Genomic DNA, 18,974 nt, shown 5'->3' with positions numbered 1-18,974 from the left:
GTCACCAGGGGTCATCCCGGTGACCTTGTCTATAAAGCTGTCCAGAGCTACAGTCTGGCCTTCCAGGTTTGTCCTGCAGAGAGACAAGACCTCTTAGTGTACATATTAGTTTATTAAAGCTGTCTTATACTTGCACTGCTGGTGTGGTTATCGTCAGTACAAGACCATCAACTCAGTGAAAGATCCACTCTGGTCTGCCCCAAACCTGTTGGTCTTTCAGCACACAGAGATGTCGGAGAGGGAACACTACTGGCTGGGGCATTCCAGGGTGCAGGAGTACATGCTGAGGGATGCATGGAGGCTTGGTGAAACCAACAGAGGGCGCTGTGGGGAAAGGGCATTGAGGGGCTGAGACTGAAGGAAAGGCCCTCAAACAACATGAGGGGGTAGTAACATCAAGAAAACTGTGGTGGTAATGGTGTAACAATGTACAGTGAGGGGAATGTATGGAAACAAAACCAAGGGTGGGAAGAGACTTTGAACGGTTTTCCTTTTGTAAACAATTTATTGGGAATAAAGCCTATTTTTGATTTAAAATGTTATTCATATTCAGGATGATATATAGATATATATTTCGGCATATGAGACGACATCTGAAGCACCCAAAAACACGCCATAAACTGGAGTCGTCTTACAGTCCAGATACAAAAATGTGACCTTAAAATTCTGGCCAGAAAAAAGGAGTGGTCCTGACCACCTCCCCACCGCCGCCGGTCCTGACACGTCCCCACTACCGGTTCTGCCACCTCCCAACTGCCACAATAACCCACCCAGATATTTTACAATTGTAGAGCCAGAGGTCCCCTCTCCTGCTCGGGAAGCAGTGATCCCAAGCCAACGCATAGCCGCGGTTCCTTCACCAAGCACATTCGGTCAGTGGGGCGACTTCTTCAATGCGATGTTGAGAATGGAGTCGCCGCCGCTGTCTCGGCTGCTGCCGACGCTGAAGACTTGGACTCAGCACTGTTCAGCATCTTCCCAGCCAGAAGCAAAGGTTTGTTCCCTGTTATTGTAATCACTTGCTTGCTTAATTTACAGATTTGTTACTTGGTAATTGAGGTGTTGTAACAAAGCTTGGGCTGTTGCTGGGAGGCCTGGACACCAGTCTCCGTCATGTTCCTTGCAGCCGCTCTGAGGCATCCAGCATAAAATTGGTGGGTTGCCCAATGCATGATGAAACCATGAAATTCAGGCTGAAAATGGGGACACATCTTATCTGAAAGACGTCTTGTACACCGAAATATAGAGTATATCAACTGCTTTGATGCCAATCATGAAGGGCACAAGAACCAAATCTCTCAGTCCTCTGGGTTGAGAATGACTTGCTTGTGCAAAATTTCCTAATGGCCACGACTAGCTGACTCAACATCTTGGCAGAACAAGGCCCCCCCCTCCCCTATTCCTAAACTCTTCCAACCTTCTCTGAGACTTCCAACTGCCTCTCTTGACCTCTCCTCCTCTCCCATCTGTTTCAGTACTCCTCCCTCTCTCACTCGCATACGACCCATCCTTTCCTCTCCTCTATTGCCTTTCCCACAACTCTCCAAATAATATTTCAATATCACAACTCCATAGAAGGGAGTCAATAGTCAAATGCAAGATGGCCATGACAAAGCTAAAAGCACAAAATAAATGAGCAAGTAACAACAAACGTTGTAGGTTACAAGACTCCTAACAAGGATGTGGATGAAAGAAAAATTGTGGATTATGAGATAGGGAGGGTTTCTTCTTTTTTTGGTAGGTCAAGGGCTAAAGGGACTGCTCTGAGCTGTAGCATTCTATGCTCCATGTTAATTGGGAGGCATGGCTTGGGGGCCAGAAGGGCCTGTCACCAAGTTCTATGTCTAAATTTTTTTTTAAACGGGGGTGGGGGGGAGTTCAGATGCTGCACATCTCCATTAGAAGAAAACCTACGATGGAGATAAACTTCTGCAGAGAGCTGAAGAGGGATTGTGAAAACAACAGAATTTGAAAAAAGGAGTTGACAAAAATGAAACCCTCCATAAATTCTGATTCTGAAGCATGGTTGCAAAAGGCCAAATACAATGGTTGATACCAATTTTGAACCAGTCTTGGAAACATGGATAGAATTTAGACAGCAATTCTGGCAGCAGCTCTTCTCTTAATGATTGGAGACCATTGAGGCGGACCCTGGTCAGGACTTCCCCTGTGGCCGGCAGCAGGGAGACCACGAGGTAGTCACTACAAAAAGGATTGGCCTCCTTTCTTTGAAAATGGTCACTCTTTTGGTGTCTCTGTGGATGCCTTTTCTTCACAGATTCGGATTGTGGATTTGCGACTGATGTGTTTACATTTCAGGAAGGATACTGCAGGCTCCAGAGATTTTGATCTTATTTTTAAGTTGGGGCACGGCCGTTTTGGCAGTTCAGGGTTCCTGGCAAGGCTGGAACAATCAGATGCCAAGTGATGGAGCGAATGACGCCGAGGTCAAGTTGAGTCATGGTTGAGAAGGTCTTCAAAATACTTGGGGAAACACCCAAGTCTGCAGATGCTGCAATTATAGTAAAAACACACCAAAGTGCTGGAGGAGCTCAGCCGGTCTGTTCAATGTCTATGGGAGACAAAGACTATAGGAGACAAAGACATATTGCCGATGTTTCGAGCCTGAACCCTTCTTCAAGAAGATCAAGGGCTCCTTGAAGAAGGGCTCAGGCCCGAAACATCAGTAATATCTCCTATGGACGCTGAAATGACCGGCTGAGTTCCTCCAGCATTTTGGTGTGTTTTTACTTCAAAGTACTTATTTCGGTTGACGTTGGCAAGTTCACCTCCAGCCTTTGCTCTCGCTTAAAGCACTGGGGATGCATCAAGACAGGATACGTGCTTGATCCAAGTTCTGCATGAAATCAGACTCCAAGGAATATAATTCATGTACAGTAAAAGCCCCCGGTATCCAGCATCAATGAGGATTGGTGGATGCTGGATAAGTGAATTTGCCAGTTGCTTGAGGCTGGGTGTTGCATATAGGCAAACTAACCACTAGGGGCACCAATTTTAAACTTTCGTATTTTTTACCTTTTTATCTTCTTCAGTGATGCTAACTCTCCACACCCAAGAGGCAGAATGGGCCATGAGAGGCAACCAGGCATCAAGAGGACCCCAAGAAAATCCTCACAGCCTTTGAACAACTCCCTGCTACCAATGGAGCAGCACAGATAGTGAAGCAGTTAACAACACGCTGTTACAGAGCCAGTGATCAGGACCAAGACTTTGAATCCCAGGTTGTCTGTAGGAGTTTGTACGTTCTCCCCACTTCTGATTGGATTTCCTCTCACCGTTTAAAACATTATGGGGATTGTAGGTCAATTGGGCGGCATGGACTCATGGGCCGAAAGGGCCTGTTATTGTGCTGTATGTCTAAATTTAAAAAACAACCTTTGAAGTTACAATAAAACCCTAGTACCCAGACCTATGGGGATTGGTAGATGTTGGATTAAGTGGATTGGATTATCTGGTTGCTTGAGATTGTGTGTTGTATGACAGGCAAACTAACCGTAATGGGCGCCGATTCAAAGCTTTCATTATTTTTTAGCTATTTATTTGCCGGTTGTTTGAGGCTGCCTGTTGCTTGAATTCCGGATATTGGGGATCTTACTGCACTTGAGCTGTGCAAAGTAGCAACAAAGCTAACCAATGGGTTCATAACACAGGTAATTCAAAGAAGATGGTTATTTAAGAAGGTTGTGTCACTGCCCAGCTCAATCTTTCTCGGTGAAATGATGCACCAGCGCAGGGGGGAACTAATCTACAGGACTAATGGGAAACTTCAACCTAATGCTCCTGGCCATGAACTCAGCTCCACCTACCTGTCTTTTCCCTCTAACACTTAATTCCTCTCCGATGTAAATTTCCATCTATCTGTGTGTTAAATCAAGGATCCACCCCACCCAGCGCACGCTCTGTTCTTGCTGCTGCCATCAGGGAAGAGGAGTCGGTGCCACAAGACGCACCACCAGGTTCAGGAACAGCTGCTCCCCCTCCACCGTCAGACTCCTCGACGACAAACTCAATCAGCGACTCGTGTAAGGACTCGTACTTTTCACATTATTTACTATTGAATACTTATTTTCTGTATTGAGCAGTTTGTTTGCACTTGTCTTTGTTTACATTTCTTTCTTTTATATATGTGTATCTTTCCTTGAGTACAACTTTTTTGCACTTCCAATAAGTGTGAAAAAGAATTTCAGGGTTGTATGTGAAATCATGTATGTATTCTGACAATAAATCTGAACTTTGTTAAATATATTCTTTGAGGAAACTGCTTCATCAGACAGAGAATTCTACAGATTCACTTCTCTCTAGGAGCAGCCCCTTATCTTGAATCTACTCCCCCAAATCTTGAGGCTATGTCCCTGTGTTCTAGTCTCACCTACCAGTAGAACAACTCCACATTGACACCTTCTCTGATAGGCATTCATCCCCTTGCTTTCTCCTGGACACCGTTAAGCCCCATAAAATATAGGAGCAGAATCAGGCTATTCAGCCCCACCATTTAATCACGAGCTGATCCATTTCCCCACTGCCCAGCCTTTTCCCCATAACCTTTGATGCTCTGGCTAATCAAGAACCTATCGATCTCTGTCTTAAATAAACCCAATGACCCGGCCTTCACAATCACCCATAGCAACAAATTCTGACTGGCTGAAGAAATTCCTATGCATTTCTGTTCTAAGTGGACACCCTTCTTTTTGGGGGGGGACATCCGATGCGCTCTAGTATTTGCCAAAGCCCTTTCCTGCTCACAGTGTCGAAGGCTTTGGTGAGGTCAACAAAGGTGATGTAGAGTCCTTTGTTTTGTTCTCTGCACTTTTCTTGGAGCTGTCTGAGGGCAAAGAGTCAGGTCAGATACAGCAATGAGCTCTCTGAACCCTTCTCCATTAACAATGGCGTGAAGCAAGGCTGTGTTCTCGCACCAACCCTCTTTTCAATCTTCTTCAGCATGATGCTGAACCAAGCCATGAAAGACCCCAACAATGAAGACGCTGTTTACATCCGGTACCGCACGGATGGCAGTCTCTTCAATCTGAGGCGCCTGCAAGCTCACACCAAGACACAAGAGAAACTTGTCCGTGAACTACTCTTTGCAGATGATGCCTCTTTAGTTGCCCATTCAGAGCCAGCTCTTCAGCGCTTGACGTCCTGCTTTGCGGAAACTGCCAAAATGTTTGGCCTGGAAGTCAGCCTGAAGAAAACTGAGGTCCTCCATCAGCCAGCTCCCCACCATGACTACCAGCCCCCCCACATCTCCATCGGGCACACAAAACTCAAAACGGTCAACCAGTTTACCTATCTCGGCTGCACCATTTCATCAGATGCAAGGATCGACAATGAGATAGACAACAGACTCGCCAAGGCAAATAGCGCCTTTGGAAGACTACACAAAAGAGTCTGGAAAAACAACCAACTGAAAAACCTCACAAAGATAAGCGTATACAGAGCTGTTGTCATACCCACACTCCTGTTCGGCTCCGAATCATGGGTCCTCTACCGGCATCACCTACGGCTCCTAGAACGCTTCCACCAGCGTTGTCTCCGCTCCATCCTCAACATCCATTGGAGCGCTTACACCCCTAACGTCGAAGTACTCGAGATGGCAGAGGTCGACAGCATCGAGTCCACGCTGCTGAAGATCCAGCTGCGCTGGATGGGTCACGTCTCCAGAATGGAGGACCATCGCCTTCCCAAGATCGTGTTATATGGCGAGCTCTCCACTGGCCACCGTGACAGAGGTGCACCAAAGAAGAGGTACAAGGACTGCCTAAAGAAATCTCTTGGTGCCTGCCACATTGACCACCGCCAGTGGGCTGATAACGCCTCAAACCGTGCATCTTGGCGCCTCACAGTTTGGCGGGCAGCAACCTCCTTTGAAGAAGACCGCAGAGCCCACCTCACTGACAAAAGGCAAAGGAGGAAAAACCCAACACCCAACCCCAACCAACCAATTTTCCCTTGCAACCGCTGCAATCGAGTCTGCCTGTCCCGCATCGGACTTGTCAGCCACAAACGAGCCTGCAGCTGACGTGGACTTTTTACCCCCTCCATAAATCTTCGTCCGCGAAGCCAAGCCAAAGAAGAAGGACACCCTTCAATCCTGAAGTTGTTCCATCTTAGACCATGGGAAACAACAGCTTTCTACATCTACTCTGTCCATGCCTTTAACATTCAAAATGTTTCAATGAGATCCCCCCCCTCATTCTCCTAAATTCCAACGAGTGCAGACCAAGAGCTGTCAAACGCTCCTCATATGATAACCTTTTCATTCCTAGGGACATCCTAGTGAACCTGCAATGAACCCTCTCCAACATCAGCACGTCTTTTCTTAAAATCAAATGACCTTATGGCATGAAGATCATTTTTTTTTCACCTTCATACTTTTCCCTCTAATTATATCCCACATATGGTCTCTCCCTCCCTTTTCCTCCATCTCTTCCACCTTCTATCCAATAACCTCAACCCCTCCTCAAGTTTCATTCCCCTATTTACTTTAGTCTCAATAAGGGGTCCATACCCAAAATGTTTACTGACCATTTCTGCTCATGGATTCAGTCTGACCAGCAGCACATCGTTTACCCTTGGTTATTACTCAATTACTATAATATACACCTCTATCACAATGAGTGGTCAACTGAAACTTTTGTCCTTTAAAAATGGTTTCAAGTGTGAGGCTTGCCAAGAGAGCAAATGAGGCAAACAGGATTGGTATGTTTAAACAGGACAAATATTCAAGAGATTTCAGATTTATTGTCCGTGTACATACATGACAACCCTGAGATTCTTTCTCCTGCGAGCGAGGAAGAATTACTGGTAGTGTTAAAAAAAACTGTACACATGCAAAAAAAAACTGTGCAATTTAGAGAGAGAGAGAAAAAAAAATCAATAACGTGCAACTCTTGTCCTTAAGTGAGTCCCTGATTGAGTTTGTGGTTGAGGAGTCTGATGGTGGAGGGGGAGGCAGCTGTTCCTGAACCTGGGGGTGCGAGTCTTGTGGCACCGAGACCTCTTTCCTGATGGCAGCAGCGAGAATAGAGCGTGTTCTGGGGGGTGATGATTGCAGCTGCTTCCAACAGTAGCATCCCCTGGAGATGTTCTTTTTTTCTTCTTAATGAAACCCCATCCTCCCACCCCTTCAGCCAGCTCTCTTAAGGAGAGCCAAAGAAATATAGATGAAAAAAAATTTTTAAAAAATAAATCAAAGTACCTCTAAATGCATATATTCCAAATATTATGACCACTTATTAACAAAAAAAAGAATAATTATCAAACAAAACATCGCTAATTTTATCCATAACAATACAGGCTTTCATTTCATTATCAATCGCATTAACTAATCATTGTATTATCCTTCCATGTACTTACTATACATTTTCGAGCTACCACGCTAAATATACAAATGCAATTTGAAATTTATCCAACCTCAATCCCTTTAAAGGAATCACATAACCCAGTAAAAAAAAAACATATGGATCTAATGGTAACATACAATTTTTTCCAAAATTGACTAAATTTCCCCTGCAGATGTTCTTGATGGTGGGGAGGGCTTTGCCTGTGATATTCTAAGCTGCATCCACTACCTTTTGCAGGGCTTTAAGTTCATAGAAACATAGAAAGATAGAAGATAGGAGCAGGAGTAGGTCATTCGACCCTTCGAGCCTGCTCCGCCATTCAACGAGATCATGGCTGATCTTAAAGTTCAGGACCCCGTCCCCGCCTTCTCTCCGTAACCTTTAATACCCTTAGACTGAAGAAATAGATCTAATTCCCTCCAATAGATTTAATGAACCTGCCTCTACTGCCCTCTGTGGCAATGAATTCCACAGATTCACCACCCTCTGGGTATAGAAATTCCTCCTCATCTCGGTCCTAAATGGTTTGCCTATTATCCTCAAACCATGGCCCCGGGTTCTGGATTTTCCCATCCGTGGAAACATCCCATCTGCATCCATTCTGTCCAGTCCTGCCAGAATTTTATAGGTCTCCATGAGATCCCCTCTCAATCTTCTAAACTCCAGCGAGTACAATCCCAATTTGTGCAATCTTTCCTCCTAAGTCATTCCTGCCATTCCAGGTATCAGCCTGGTGAATCGCCTCTGCACTCCCTCCATTGCAAGAACATCCTTCCTTCGATAAGGTGACCAAAACTGCACACAATACTCCAGGTGGGGTCTCACCAAGGCCCTGTACAGCTGCAGTAAGGTATCCTTGTTCCTAGACTCAAACCCTCTTGATATGAAGGCCAACATACCATTTGCCTTTTTAACCGCCTGCTGTACCTGCATGCTCGCTTTCAGAGACTGGTGCACAAGAACCCCTAGGTCTCTCTGCACTTCCCCATCTCTTCATCGATTGCCATTCAAATAGTAATCTGCCCTCCGGTTTGTATGACCAAAGTGGATAACCTCACATTTATCCACATTGTAGTGCACTTGCCATGGACCTGCCCAGTCCCTCAATTTATCCAAATCACACTGGAGCTTCCTGACCCCCTCTTCCGTGCACACAACCCCTCCTAGCTTAGTGTCATCTGCAAATTTGGAGGGGCATTGGTGTCCCCATACCAGACCTTGATGCAGCCGGTCCAAAAGAGCCTTATTGTTCTGAGGTTAAGGCAATTGTGACACAGAATTTCTAAATAACTTTGGTGTCATGTAGAAAATAAGCCCCAGTATTTCTGCACTGTGGAATATCAATGAATTTAATGCAAAAGAGAAACAATTAAACATTTCTTTCTCATTCAACAATATGACAAACTTACAAATACAGAATGAAATCCAAGACTACTGTACATCATTGAACATTAAAATCAATAACTTCATTAAACTGTTATGAATTGAGAAATGAAAGGCAGATGTTATAATTATACATTCTCTTTTTCACTACTGAAGTGCCCTGAAGCACTCAAAACCCAAGGAATAGCTTTTAAAGTATACCCTCTGTGAGGAAATGCAACAGACATGATGCACTTACAAAGTCAAAGAGCAATGAGGTAAATAGATTACATAATCAGAATTGGTCAATGGCTCCACTACTGGATGAAACCGATGTCCACTTTCGGGTACACTCAACAAATTAATGCAGCCCTTCCTGTGTCCAATCTTCAAACATCATTGCCAATTACGTCCTCGTGTTGTATTACAGAGTCCAAATGCAAAAATTTCAAACAGATAAACAGAATTGCTGAATCTGGCCCTCTGACACAATGAATGCATTTGACAAGCACTGAAGGTGAAATTGAATTCTTACCGGTGACCATGTTGTTTACGGGGTACATCTGTTGAATGTGGCATGGTTCAGCTTCGAATGATGGTGTCTCCATGCCTAAATTCTTGTTTCTGCTTTGTAAAAAAAAAATCTTTAAAAATGTACGCTTAATCTCCATAACTTGATAATATCCTTGAGATACTGAAACACCAGTTTTGACCTTGGAGTATTACAGTGTGTAAAGGCATCTCCACGATAGCCCATTTCTCAGCTTTTCCACCTTACCTGGACCAATGTGGTTCAATTGCAACTGCAAATCAAGAGCCGAAAGACATGGCGAATTATAATATCTTAATGTGGTGGTAATTATTAAGGAGGGACGTTGGGTGCTAAATGTCTGTTTGGAAACACGTTTCAAGGGTAGCTGGGGTAAATTTTAATCCTAAGTAACATTTAGAGTTATCCCTTTTTCAAGAAAACGAGAACATGCAATGAACACTCTGCCCGACTCGAATGGACATTTCCCGGGATGGCTTCCATTATCCCACTGAAGATTAGAAGCAGCATTGGATTGGCAATGGGGAAAGCGAAGTGAAATCAGTGTCTGCATCAGGGCCGTACAAGGGATAGGCGATTGGGGCCAACGAGGTACCAAAGGACTGGAGCTTCTGGGGAATTGAGGCCTCAAGAAAGTGCGAGAACTGATGATCGTTCATCAGTTGATCATGGGGCCATGAATGAGAATGTTAGTGTGGGCAATTGATAAGACTATAGCGACTATTAGGGCCAACAGCATAGAAAGTGATTTGACCTTGGAGTATGCTGGCAAAGAAGCGAGCTGCCCACCAGGCTCACCTTACAAAGCCGTCCTGTCCAGAGAAGAAACAAGCCTTCCGTCGCGCATGCAGCCATTTCAGCGCAAACTCCGGGAGATCCAAAATGAGTGGTGGACTAGCCTCGCCAAGCGAACCCAGCTCAGCGCGGATATTGGCGACTTCAGGGGTTTCTACGAGGCTCTAAAGGCTGTGTACGGCCCCTCACCCCAAGTCCAAAGCCCGCTGCGCAGCTCAGACGGCAAAGTCCTCCTCAGCGACAAGATCTCCATCCTAAACCGATGGTCAGAACACTTCCAATCTCTTTTCAGTGCCAACCGCTCAGTCCAAGATTCCGCCCTGCTCCAGCTCCCTCAACAGCCCCTAAGGCTAGAGCTGGATGAGGTCCTCACCCAGGATGAGACATATAAGGCAATTGAACAACTGAAAAGTGGCAAAGCAGCAGGTATGCATGGAATTCCCCCAGAGGTCTGGAAGGCTGGCGACAAAACTCTGCATGCCAAACTGCATGAGTTTTTCAAGGCCTGCTGGGACCAAGGAAAGCTGCCTCCGGACCTTCGTGATGCCATCATCATCACCCTGTACAAAAACAAAGGCGAGAAATCAGACTGCTCAAACTACAGGGGAATCACGCTGCTTTCTATTGCAGGCAAAATCTTCGCTAGGATTCTCCTAAATAGAATAATACCTAGTGTCGCCGAGAATATTCTCCCAGAATCACAGTGCAGCTTTCGCGCAAACAGAGGAACTACTGACATGGTCTTTGCCCTCAGACAGCTCCAAGAAAAGTGCAGAGAACAAAACAAAGGACTCTACATCACCTTTGTTGACCTCACCAAAGCCTTCGACACCGTGAGCAGGAAAGGGCTTTGGCAAATTCTAGAGCGCCTCGGATGCCCCCCAAAGTTCCTCAACATGGTTATCCAACTGCACGAAAACCAACAAGGTCGGGTCAGATACAGCAATGAGCTCTCTGAACCCTTCTCCATTAACAATAGCGTGAAGCAAGACTGTGTTCTCGCACCAACCCTCTTTTCAATCTTCTTCAGCATGATGCTGAACCAAGCCATGAAAGACCTCAACAATGAAGACGCTGTTTACATCCGGTACCGCACGGATGGCAGTCTCTTCAATCTGAGGCACCTGCAAGCTCACACCAAGACACAAGAGAAACTTGTCCGCGAACTACTCTTTGCAGACAATGCCGCTTTAGTTGCCCATTCAGAGCCAGCTCTTCAGCGCTTGACGTCCTATTTTGCGGAAACTGCCAAAATGTTTGGCCTAGAAGTCAGCCTGAAGAAAACTGAGGTCCTCCATCAGCCAGCTCCCCACCATGACTACCAGCCCCCCCACATCTCCATCGGGCACACAAAACTCAAAACAGTCAACCAGTTTACCTATCTCGGCTGCACCATTTCATCAGATGCAAGGATCGACAACGAGATAGACAACAGACTCGCCAAGGCAAATAGCGCCTTTGGAAGACTACACAAAAGAGTCTGGAAAAACAACCAACTGAAAAACCTCACAAAGATTAGCGTATACAGAGCCGTTGTCATACCCACACTCCTGTTCGGCTCCGAATCATGGGTCCTCTACCGGCATCACCTACGGCTCCTAGAACGCTTCCACCAGCGTTGTCTCCGCTCCATCCTCAACATTCATTGAAGCGCCTTCATCCCTAACGTCGAAGTACTCGAGATGACAGAGGTCGACAGCATCGAGTCCACGCTGCTGAAGATCCAGCTGTGCTGGGTGGGTCACGTCTCCAGAATGGAGGACCATCGCCTTGCCAAGATCGTGTTATATGGCGAGCTGTCCACTGGCCACCGTGACAGAGGTGCACCAAAGAAGAGGTACAAGGACTGCCTAAAGAAACCTCTTGGTGCCTACCACATTGACCACCGCCAGTGGGCTGATCTCGCCTCAAACCGTGCATCTTGGCGCCTCACAGTTTGGCGGGCAGCAACCTCCTTTGAAGAAGACCGCAGAGCCCACCTCACTGACAAAAGGCAAAGGAGGAAAAACCCAACACCCAACCCCATCCAACCAATTTTCCCCTGCAACCGCTGCAACCGTGTCTGCCTGTCCCGCATCGTACTTGTCAGCCACAAACGAGCCTGGAGCTGACGTGGACATTTACCCCCTCCATAAATCTTCATTCGCGAAGCCAAGCAAAGAAATTACAGTGGAGTATAGGATTTAACCCTAGTAGGTGTTCAACCAAGCAGTTATGAAAGGACAGTTATGCCAGGAGTGCGCAATGATTCCGAGACAACATATTTTCATTCCTCCAGTAGCATTTGCCACAAAGTTGCTGGGCAAATTTCCAGGATGAAGTGAGGTGAAAGCATCTAGAAATGGTCATAATCACACGACTTCAGCCAGAGTGCACTTTCAATTGCTAATTGGCCCGTCCCCTGATGACACTCTTACCTGGACTCCTCCCCTGGGACCCATGCCATAAAAGTCGGGCCACCTGCACTTCCCTAGTTTGGATCCGGGTCTTCTGTGCAATAAAGCCTATCATTCCCCTCAAGTCTTTGTCATTGCAATTACTGGGGCAACTGATAGTGCCCAACGATTACTTTAATCATAGCAATTACTTGTCCCCTCCGACTGTCCAAATAAACACAGCCGAATGTTGTGATGGGCCAAATCCTGCAACTTTATATATACCCATGATTCCAATTCGCTTTAAATTAAAAATCAAGATATTGCAACTGAAATATCATAAGGAAAAGAAAGGCAATAATTATCTGCCATGTGTCATAATTCTGAAATAAATCACAAAAAAACAATTGATAAAGATTTTCATTCCAACCTGCTAATAAATTACCTCAGATCACGTCTACTTTGACCAGTCCCCCACGGAGTGGACATTGACTTCATAAAGAGATATTCAACATTACTAGCGCTAGAATAACAGAAGCAATGCTGTACATCTGCCATACTTAACCATTTATTTATGATTTGTCTATGTCTAACCCCCCCCCTCCCTTTAATGCGCTGTGGCCCCCAGGAGGGCTGCCCTATGACATCAGTACTTTTCTTAATAAAGTAATTCTGTAGCAGTTACAGGATTTCATAAATGTACTTGCTGTTCGTTCCTAATAAATGAAAATGCAATAACTCTGGGTATAATTGTGTCTACTTTATCAATTAAACCAGAATGATGCAGTTCCATTAGCGTGCTGCCAGGCAACCCCAGCACAGGTACAGAGAGTTCACAAAACTCTTAATCTCTTCCCAGAAAATGGCACTATTCCAATGCAATGGCCTGTATCTAGCGATCCACAATTTCTAGAATTTTAATGAAGGGATTATGTCAAAGATCCTGAAAATCGAATTTAAAAAATGAAACTGAGGATTTCAATCTAATTTGGCCCCGATTGGACAGATATTGTATCCAGCTCAATAACACGTGTTTAGATTTCAGATTTATTGTCAGAGTACATACATGACATCACATACAACCCTGAGATTCTTTTTCCTGCTGGCGAGGCAGAATTGCCACTTATTGGCAGGGCAAAAAAAAACTGTACACTCTGTATGCATGTAAACAAATAATGAAATGTAAACAAACTGCAATACAGAGAGGAAAAAGCAGTCAAGCACAATTAAATACATGCAAAGGAGAATGGAAAATAGAGAGTAATATTTGGAAGAAGAATGTACTTTTAAGTTTTACGCAAATTGCAAGTGTAAGAACGCATTAGTGGTTGGACCCGATGCAGGGACATTGAACTTTGCTCTGCCTCCACAGATGGTGCCTGAACCACTAAGTTCTTCCAGCAGCTCGCTTGTTGCTGAGATTGAAGTGCAACAAATGCCTCCTTTGTTTTGTTCATAAACCTATCAATGAATTTTGTAGATTTTGTCATAAAAGTGGATGAAAATAAAGCTGAAAAGAACAAACCTGTCTCCACTGTTGCAAATATCCAACTTGGATGGCTTCGTTCTCTCCTTTTCTGCACGACACATGTCATATGGTTTCTCCTTTGAAATATCTCCTCCTGCCTGTGGCTTTTATATTAAAAATTAAACCAAAAGTCACAATCCTCCAGCTACAGTTCATGTTAGAAGCTAATGCACAATCATTTTGATGGCTATAAACATGTGCACTTTCTAATCCCCATGTATTGGTTTGCACCTTTATACAGAATGTTTCTGCATATACACAAAAGTGAACTTTTAACGTAGTCCAAGGTAAATTATACATGATACTAACATCAGGTTCGTCGGCTGCATAAGGATTGAAAACTGCAATCTGACTGACAAGGTCAAATTCAACCCCAGCGAATACCAAACGTCACACATTTGTAGAAAGAATGAACTGAAATCTATAGTGAAGGGACTAGATTGGGTTTATGGAAAAATTGAACACAAACCAAGGTCACAGAAGATTAAAATTATAATAATTTGGCATCTTCAGGACTTTATTAGTGCTACAATGGCAAATTTTGTGGCCCATTAGATATTACTCTATTTGTAGTCCAACATACTTTTAATTCACTTTTTATTTTAAGATGTAACATAGTCGTATAATAACTTGTACAATGTTAGCTTAGAGAGAGTGTGGGAAACTGAAGTCAGTGATCTCAAGAGGAGTGATGGAAGTAGAATTCCAGTGTGTTTAAGAGACTGGCGATGGAGACCCTTGAGTTTCAAAGGAAATCAGGAACAAAGCCCAGGTGAGTTTAAAGAGCTTGGGAAATGAGGTATGAGCAAGTTTAAAGGGAGCATGGAAACTGGTCCTCGATGGAGTTCCATGCCCAGGGTGTTCTTGCTACTATCAGGACTTTTGCCAATATGGAGGGACTCTGATTCGTCAGCTGACGGAGAAAGGAAGACAGTAATCAGCAGTTTACATTTTAAATACAGGACAGTAACAAGACCTTTCGGCCCGTGAACCCGTACTACCCAATTAACCTACAACCCCAGCAGTGGATGGAAACCCACGCAGTCATTGGGGAAGACTGTGAGAGCGCGGGATTCAAACCCCGGTCGCTGGCGCTATAACGTCATTACACTATCCGTACCGCCCTGATGCCATGAGACTTCATGGGCTCTGGTTTCAACGCCTCCTCCGGTGGGTCTGACCAACAGGCAGAACAAGACATACCTTGGAATTGTGAGGGAGGAATCTGACGGAATGTCATTCAAAATGTGACAATGACAGGCTACTTCTTGGGAGGCCATTCTCAATTTGGACACCAGTCCCCAGAAGATTGTGAGGAGCACTTTGCATAGACAATTGCACTGGGAATGGACTTGGCTGTGTTCAAATTCCCAGGGTTCCAGAAGCTGAGTGAGCCACTGCTATGCCCACAGGCAGTAAATGAAAGCTCATCACCCAGTTCCTCTTTGAAATATCAGACAACTCTTCCAATACACCCAAAAATAGACATATTACTCGGGAATAATACTCAAGACAGAAAGCAAACAAGCTCACCTGCTGAGGATGAAAAGTATTTTCTTGCTCCCAAATGAAACTGCCAATCGCTGCTTTAATTTCTTAATAATTAAGAAGTAAGAAATGTGTAATGCAAGCTAAACATAAACCAAACACAAACTAATACACTTTAAATATACATGGAATATACAAAAAAGTTAGCCAGACTCTTCAGTTTAAGCTACGCATGGTAAAGTTAAACCATCCGAGTTTAATCCAGGTAAGTGTGAGTTGATGCATTTTGGACGGTCAAACCTGAAGGCTGAATTTCGGGTTAATGGTCGGCTTAAAAGTGAGGATGAACAGAGAGTCCTTGGGGTACAAATCCATACATCCCTCAAGGTCGCCGTGCAGGTTGAAAGGATACTTAAGAAGGCCTATGGGATGCTGGGCTTCATTAATAGGGGGATTGAGTTCAAGAGTCGAGAGGTCATGTTGCAGCTCTAATCTCTGGTGAGATCACACTTGGAGGATTGTGTGCAGTTCTGGTCACCTCATTATAGGAAAGATGTGGACACTATGGAGAGGGGACAGAGAAGATTTAGCAGGATGTTGCCTGGACTGGAAAATAAGTCTTATGAGGTGGGATGAAGAAGGATGAGAGGAGACTGAAGTAACATTTTACTCTGAATTATTATTTATATATGTTTTTCACTTTGCTGGTTGAGCTAATTATCCACTCCTTAGCTTTAATCGAGACTTTTCTGTAGAGTGGTAGAATGAAACACTTAAAACTAAATTAACTGCAGTGGAATGTATAACAAATACCGTATCGACTCGAGTCGAAGTCACATTTTTGAGACCATTTTTTAATGTTAAATTTATGGGGTTGTCTATTACATGGATACTACTTTTGAGGGGCTTAAATTTCACACTAGAATCCAAAATACCACATAAGTAGCAGAAGACCAAATGATCTCTAAATTAATAAAGAAACAAAAACACAACGAATTAAACCAATAATACAGAACGTGTGCATCAAAACTTTCATCCCACCACGGAGGAGGTCGGGACCTGTGTCTCAGTTGTTGGAGGCATCGGGATCTCCGACAGACACATCAAAAACCAAGATTCATGAGGAGTCACGTGATGGAGTAGTGGCCGGACGGTGAACTCCAGCCCTCTCCAGAAAAGTCGGGAAAAACGAGAGAAAATACAAAGGCACAGAAATACAAGTTAAAGAAAAGTGAATATAAAGGTGGAAAGAAGATGGAGACAAAAGGAGAAAAATCAAAATCAACGGAAAGAAGAGAGGAAGAGAAGACAACGGAGGAAAAAGGTGAAGGCCTTACCTGTCCGAAGAGGCCCGCTGCGGAGAGAAGACCCCACTACCTCAGGTCGGTAGAAAGAGAACTACAACAATGGCTCACAGAGCCGAGTAAAAGTGCGCAACCGCGCATGCGCGACTCCTCGCGCATGCGCGATGCGCATACAAAAAAACACACCGACGGGAGGGGGGACCAGCTGGGGAGTCGATCTCCACAGCCGGCAACGACAGCTGCAGAACACCTGCAGCAAGAAGACACCACAGAAGACAATGGAAACAAGAAAGAAGAGGAGGAAAGGGCAGCAAAGAAACAACAGATGGTCAACCTAGAGGAAGAAGAAGAGGAAGAGGAAGAGTACAGGGAAATAGAAGAAGAAAAGATAGGCAAGGTAAAGGAGGTACTTGCTCTTGTTAGAGGATACATGGAGTCATTTAAAGAATGGCAAACACAGGAATTCAATGATTTAAGAAGAAGAATAAACAACACAGAAAAGAAAATAAATAAAATGGATATGACCTTAACAGAAATGGGGAAAAAAATGGACAAGATGGAAGAACGGGCAATAGCAGCAGAAATGGAGGTAGAAGACTTAAAAAAGAAATTGGAGGAATCTAATAAAAAAACTAAAGAGACACAAGAATTACTAGCCCAAAAAATAGATATAATGGAAAATTATAACAGAAGAAATAACATAAAGATAGTGGGCCTTAAGGAAGATGTAGAAGGCAAGAATATGAGGGAGTTTATAAAAGAATGGATCCCTAAGGCCCTAGGATGTCCAGAACTACAGCAAGAAATGGAAATAGAAAGGGCACATAGAGCATTGGCCCCTAAACCACAACCACAACAAAAACCAAGATCTATTGTAGTAAAATTCCTAAGATATACTACAAGAGAAAAGGTGCTGGAGAAGACAATGGAAAAAGTAAGAGAGGGCAACAAACCACTGGAGTATAAAGGGCAAAAAATCTTCATTTATCCAGATATAAGCTTTGAACTCCTAAAGAAGAGAAAAGAGTTCAATGCAGCAAAAGCGATTTTATGGAAGAGAGGATATAAATTTACACTGAAGCATCCTGCGGTATTGAAAATATTTATTCCAGGACAACAAAACAGACTATTCTCGGATCCAGAAGAAGCACGAAAATTTGCAGAACAATTACAAAAATAGACTGAGGGATGAAGACGGGTAATGAGAGCAAAAATTATCACGATTGATATGTATGTGGGTAAAGACAAAAATAGACTGAGGGATGAAGACGGGTAAGGAGGGTAAAAATGACCACGATTGATATGTATGCGGGTAAAGAGGTATAAGAGTGAATAGAGACAACGGGCATATGTGAAAGTATCTGTAATTAGAGGAAAACATAGAAAGTATAGACAAGAATTAATAAGGGAAGGTAATGGAATAGAGAGAATAAGGAGGGAACTAAAAGAGTGACCTTTGTGACATATAAAAAACGAAATCTTTTCTGGGGGGGGCTGGGTGGGGGGAAAAGAGCGGTCACTGCAAAATCAGTTGACGCTTGCGAGTGGATTCGCAAATCCAAATGGAGAGGGGAGATGTGGTTGTCCGACAAGGGATAAAGGGCAACTCAGGAGGGGAAGGGGAGATTGGGGATAAAGAAGATAGAAATAGGAGAATAAGGAAAATGTTGGATGTTGTAGGAATGTTGTCTGGTAAAGAGTTGAAAATAAGAAAACAGAAATGGAAAAGGAGGAAAGGTAATGATGGAAAAACGGAAAGAGAAGATAAACAAAATATAAAATGGCTACGCTGAACTATATGACTCTAAATATTAATGGAATACATAACCAAATTAAAAGGAAGAAACTACTAAATTTACTGAAAAAGGAAAAAATAGATATAGCATTTGTCCAAGAAACACATTTAACTGAATTGGAGCACAAGAAATTAAAGAGAGATTGGGTAGGACATGTAACAGCAGCATCGTATAATTCAAAAGCAAGAGGAGTGGCTATATTAATTAGCAAAAATGTGCCATTTAAAATAGAAGAGGAAATAATAGATCCAGCAGGGAGATATGTTATGATAAAATGTCAGATATATTCAGAGCTTTGGAATCTACTTAATATATATTCACCTAACGAAGAAGATCAAAAGTTTATGCAAGATATCTTTTTGAAGGTAGCTAATACGCAAGGGAACATACTAATAGGAGGGGATTTCAATCT

At 43.8% G+C, this 18,974-nt stretch overlaps 1 protein-coding gene across 6 annotated transcripts in view; it reads right to left on the bottom strand.

The window, feature by feature from the left end:
- The window catches only part of terb2 (telomere repeat binding bouquet formation protein 2), a 50,322-nt gene that overhangs the window by 10,877 nt on the left and 20,471 nt on the right, over positions 1 to 18,974 (bottom strand). For 5 of the 6 annotated variants that reach the window (XM_069902588.1, XM_069902594.1, XM_069902593.1 and 2 more), the window contains exons 5-7: positions 15,508 to 15,569; positions 13,972 to 14,078; positions 9,262 to 9,353 (exon numbers count right to left, since the gene is read on the bottom strand). In XM_069902588.1, the coding sequence (XP_069758689.1) occupies positions 9,262 to 9,353; positions 13,972 to 14,078; positions 15,508 to 15,569 (261 nt within the window). The remainder of the gene's footprint in view (positions 1 to 9,261; positions 9,354 to 13,971; positions 14,079 to 15,507; positions 15,570 to 18,974) is intronic. The other variant, XM_069902592.1, reaches the window with a different exon arrangement.

The sequence above is a fragment of the Narcine bancroftii genome, chromosome 11 (assembly GCF_036971445.1).
Source record: "Narcine bancroftii isolate sNarBan1 chromosome 11, sNarBan1.hap1, whole genome shotgun sequence".
Classification (NCBI taxonomy): domain Eukaryota; kingdom Metazoa; phylum Chordata; class Chondrichthyes; order Torpediniformes; family Narcinidae; genus Narcine; species Narcine bancroftii.
Note: the sequence above shows the minus strand (reverse complement) of the source record. Positions and strands in the feature narration are given on the sequence as shown.